At 38.7% G+C, this 2,977-nt stretch overlaps 1 protein-coding gene across 1 annotated transcript; it reads left to right on the forward strand.

The window, feature by feature from the left end:
- Window positions 1-360: 360 nt before the first annotated feature.
- On the forward strand, window positions 361-1,176 carry LOC309559241 (uncharacterized protein; the record flags this gene model as incomplete). Its single annotated transcript, XM_082262460.1, has 1 exon — window positions 361-1,176. One exon carries the CDS (start codon window positions 361-363, stop codon window positions 1,174-1,176), a length of 816 nt encoding a protein of 271 aa, XP_082118586.1.
- Window positions 1,177-2,977: the final 1,801 nt, after the last annotated feature.

Here is a 2,977-nt window from a genome sequence, read left to right on the forward strand (position 1 = left end):
CACTTGGGGCAAGTCCTAGCTCTCTCCCATCTGTTCATATCCCATGGTCTCAAATGATCGAGAATTAGTCTGCAGTAATCCATGCAGCCGGTTGGACTCACTGGAAGATTAAGGACATTATAATTTGACCTTCTAAGGTCATGGAAGATTTGCTTCCTACTCCAGAGAAGATGACCCCACATATGAGACAAGTCACTTTGGTGGTGGCTAAAAATAGTTAATTTTTTACAGATTTCGGCAGCTTCCTGTCATACCAGTCATCACAATCTATTTATTTTCTTGGTATTCACCTCAGTGACCTACTAGCTCAAGTTATGCTCCAAACAGAGCAGATATAGAGTCAGAACATTGAAGGCAATCATGGACCATTTAAGGAAAATGATCAACACACTTGGCAAGCGTTTGTCCTCAAACAAGCTCTTAAAGTGTGTTTTGTTGAACACAGCAGTTGAGCTCTTTGGTTGTATGAACTCTCCCTCTTTTGTTACACCAAGTCAAAGCTATTATTGGGATATAGAAAACTTTGATCACTTCTACACTTCTTCACTACAAGGTGCACACTCACAATGTCCCGAAATCACGGACACCGATTTAACAGAAAGCTTGGCCACATTGCCAGCTTTAGATAGGAGCTCCTTGCCATGCATGGTTGCAGAGGAAGAACCAGCGAGTAATACTGAGCCACAGGCTACACAACAGATCTTCTATTTCTTGGTTCCTGCAGATTTAATTTCACATGTTGTCATACAGGATTGTGATACAGAAATCTTGTATGACTTACTGAATTGTGCACAAGAAATGGATATTACACCTAGTATCCTCTGGGACAGTTATGATCTCCACGAATCAAACAAGAAAAGGAGTTGTGTGCTTGGAAATGAAACCATACAAACCTTGGATGATGGTGATACAGAAATCTCCTTGTATGATTTACTGAGCTATGTAGATGGAATAGATGCTACACCTAGTATCTTCTGGGACAGTTACGATCTCCACGAATCTAACAAGGAAAAAACGTGTGAGCCTGAAAAAAACTGGAGCACATCAAATGAAGAATTCTGCAGCTTTGAGGATTTGATGCTAATGGATGTATCCACACTATCCGAAGAGAGAGCGACACCGGTATCTTCTACACCATGGATTAGTAGACGAAAAAAGTGTCTTGCATTTTTTTAGGACTCTGCTATGTACATCTGTAATATGTCCCGTTGATCTAAAGGTATAGGGGACCTTAACTGTAGCCCATAGCCAGAATTTAGATCTACAAAGTTCGAAGTCACAGCTACTATCAGTCAGACCTACTATTGTCAAAAATCACCTACTCCACTAGGCACACTGGGGTTGATTTTGCTAAAACTAGTGCAAACTTTGGTGCAGCTGTGCATGGTAGCCAATTGGCTTCTAACTTCAGGCTGTTCAATTAAGCTTTGACAAAAAACCTGCAATCTGATCTATGCAGAGCTGCACCAGATTTTGCACTCTCCAGTTCTAGTGAATTAACCCCAGTTGGCTCCTGATCATCACCTTTCTCATCACCTATCTGACACATAAACCTTCACAAAAGCTCACTGATTAAGCACAGGAGATTGCTCCTGATCATGTCTATACGTTTCTGATTGGTGTGTACCTCCTTGTTTTTGAGCCCCCCCCCCCCCCCCATCACTATGGTCAATATTTATTGTGGGAACCTGATCTAATCAGGTCTAGTTGCCTCTCTACAGTAAATGTCCTTGGAATATTTTTAGATTTCAGAGAACCTGCAATTGTGCACTAACCTGTCAAGTGTAGAGTGCAGAATTACATTTTCATGGTTCCTCTCCTAGTTTGCCCTCCATTGACAAGCACAGTTCAACTTAAATGTCCAGGTAAAGAACCAGTCTCTGCTTAGCTGTTGGGTATAATCCCAAGTCAGAGCTTGCACATTTGTCTCCTATGTGATGGCACTGGCCCCCATCATAAGGAATCAAACTATTGGGTATTTTAGTTACTCATGGCAGAGGAAAAAACATGATTATATGGTACTGGGAGACTGGTCTTTAAAAGCAAACCAGTGTTTTTTGCTTGAGGTCTGGGTTGACCACTGGGAATCTCTACTAAAAGCCATACCATCAATATCACATATTTCACTGTTGAAGTTTTGATTGCATGCACATGATTTTACACTTTTTTTTGCACTCGCACAGGTGGTATAAATGTACTATGACTTTCTCACACCTTTTCATGTGTTTGGTGTTTTGTTTTTTTTTTGGTTTAATTGCGCCCCCTCCTGCACAAATGCACTCTTCACAAACTTACAAATGGTGGTTGGCTCTTAATTTTCTTATAACCTGTAAAATAGTTGAAGGATCACTTATTTTTATTTAAATAGCTGACACGAAAATGTGTGGTTTTATTATATGCACTATTGTTAAACATGTGAACCCTACGGTTTAAAAATCCGTGTAGTCTGACTCTGTATCTTATAACTATTAGATTTTTTAATAAAATATTTTATAAAAAAAAAAAAAAAAGTTATGCTCCAAACAGACGATAATGGTAATCTCCTATCTTCATTGAAAGAAGAAATACAATATAATTAAACTTTTAGCAGATGTATATATACTCCAATAGGTGTATATCCCTCGCACCTATGGGTGACCTAACTGGGGATGTGTATGTGTATATAAATAAATAAGGTGATGGTGGGGTAGTGATAGCAGCTGCTATAGTATAAAAGGTAAGTGAAAGATTTAAACCCAAAAAAGGGGTTAATATAGCGCTTGCTTCTAATTATTCAGGGGCGAGCAATTCCTTGTTCGTACCCTGAATATTAAAATAGACAATCAAGTGGTAAAAAATATATATAAACCATTCAAAAATTGACCAAGACTTGACTACCACTAAATGGTGGTAATCCAAAGATATTAACATATGGTGTACATAAATAAATACATCAGATTTTAAAGTGCAAAATAGTGACAAATAATAAGTCCCAGTA

Source organism: Pelophylax lessonae, assembly GCF_965119305.1.
Source record: "Pelophylax lessonae genome assembly, chromosome: 6".
Taxonomy (NCBI): Eukaryota; Metazoa; Chordata; class Amphibia; order Anura; family Ranidae; genus Pelophylax; species Pelophylax lessonae.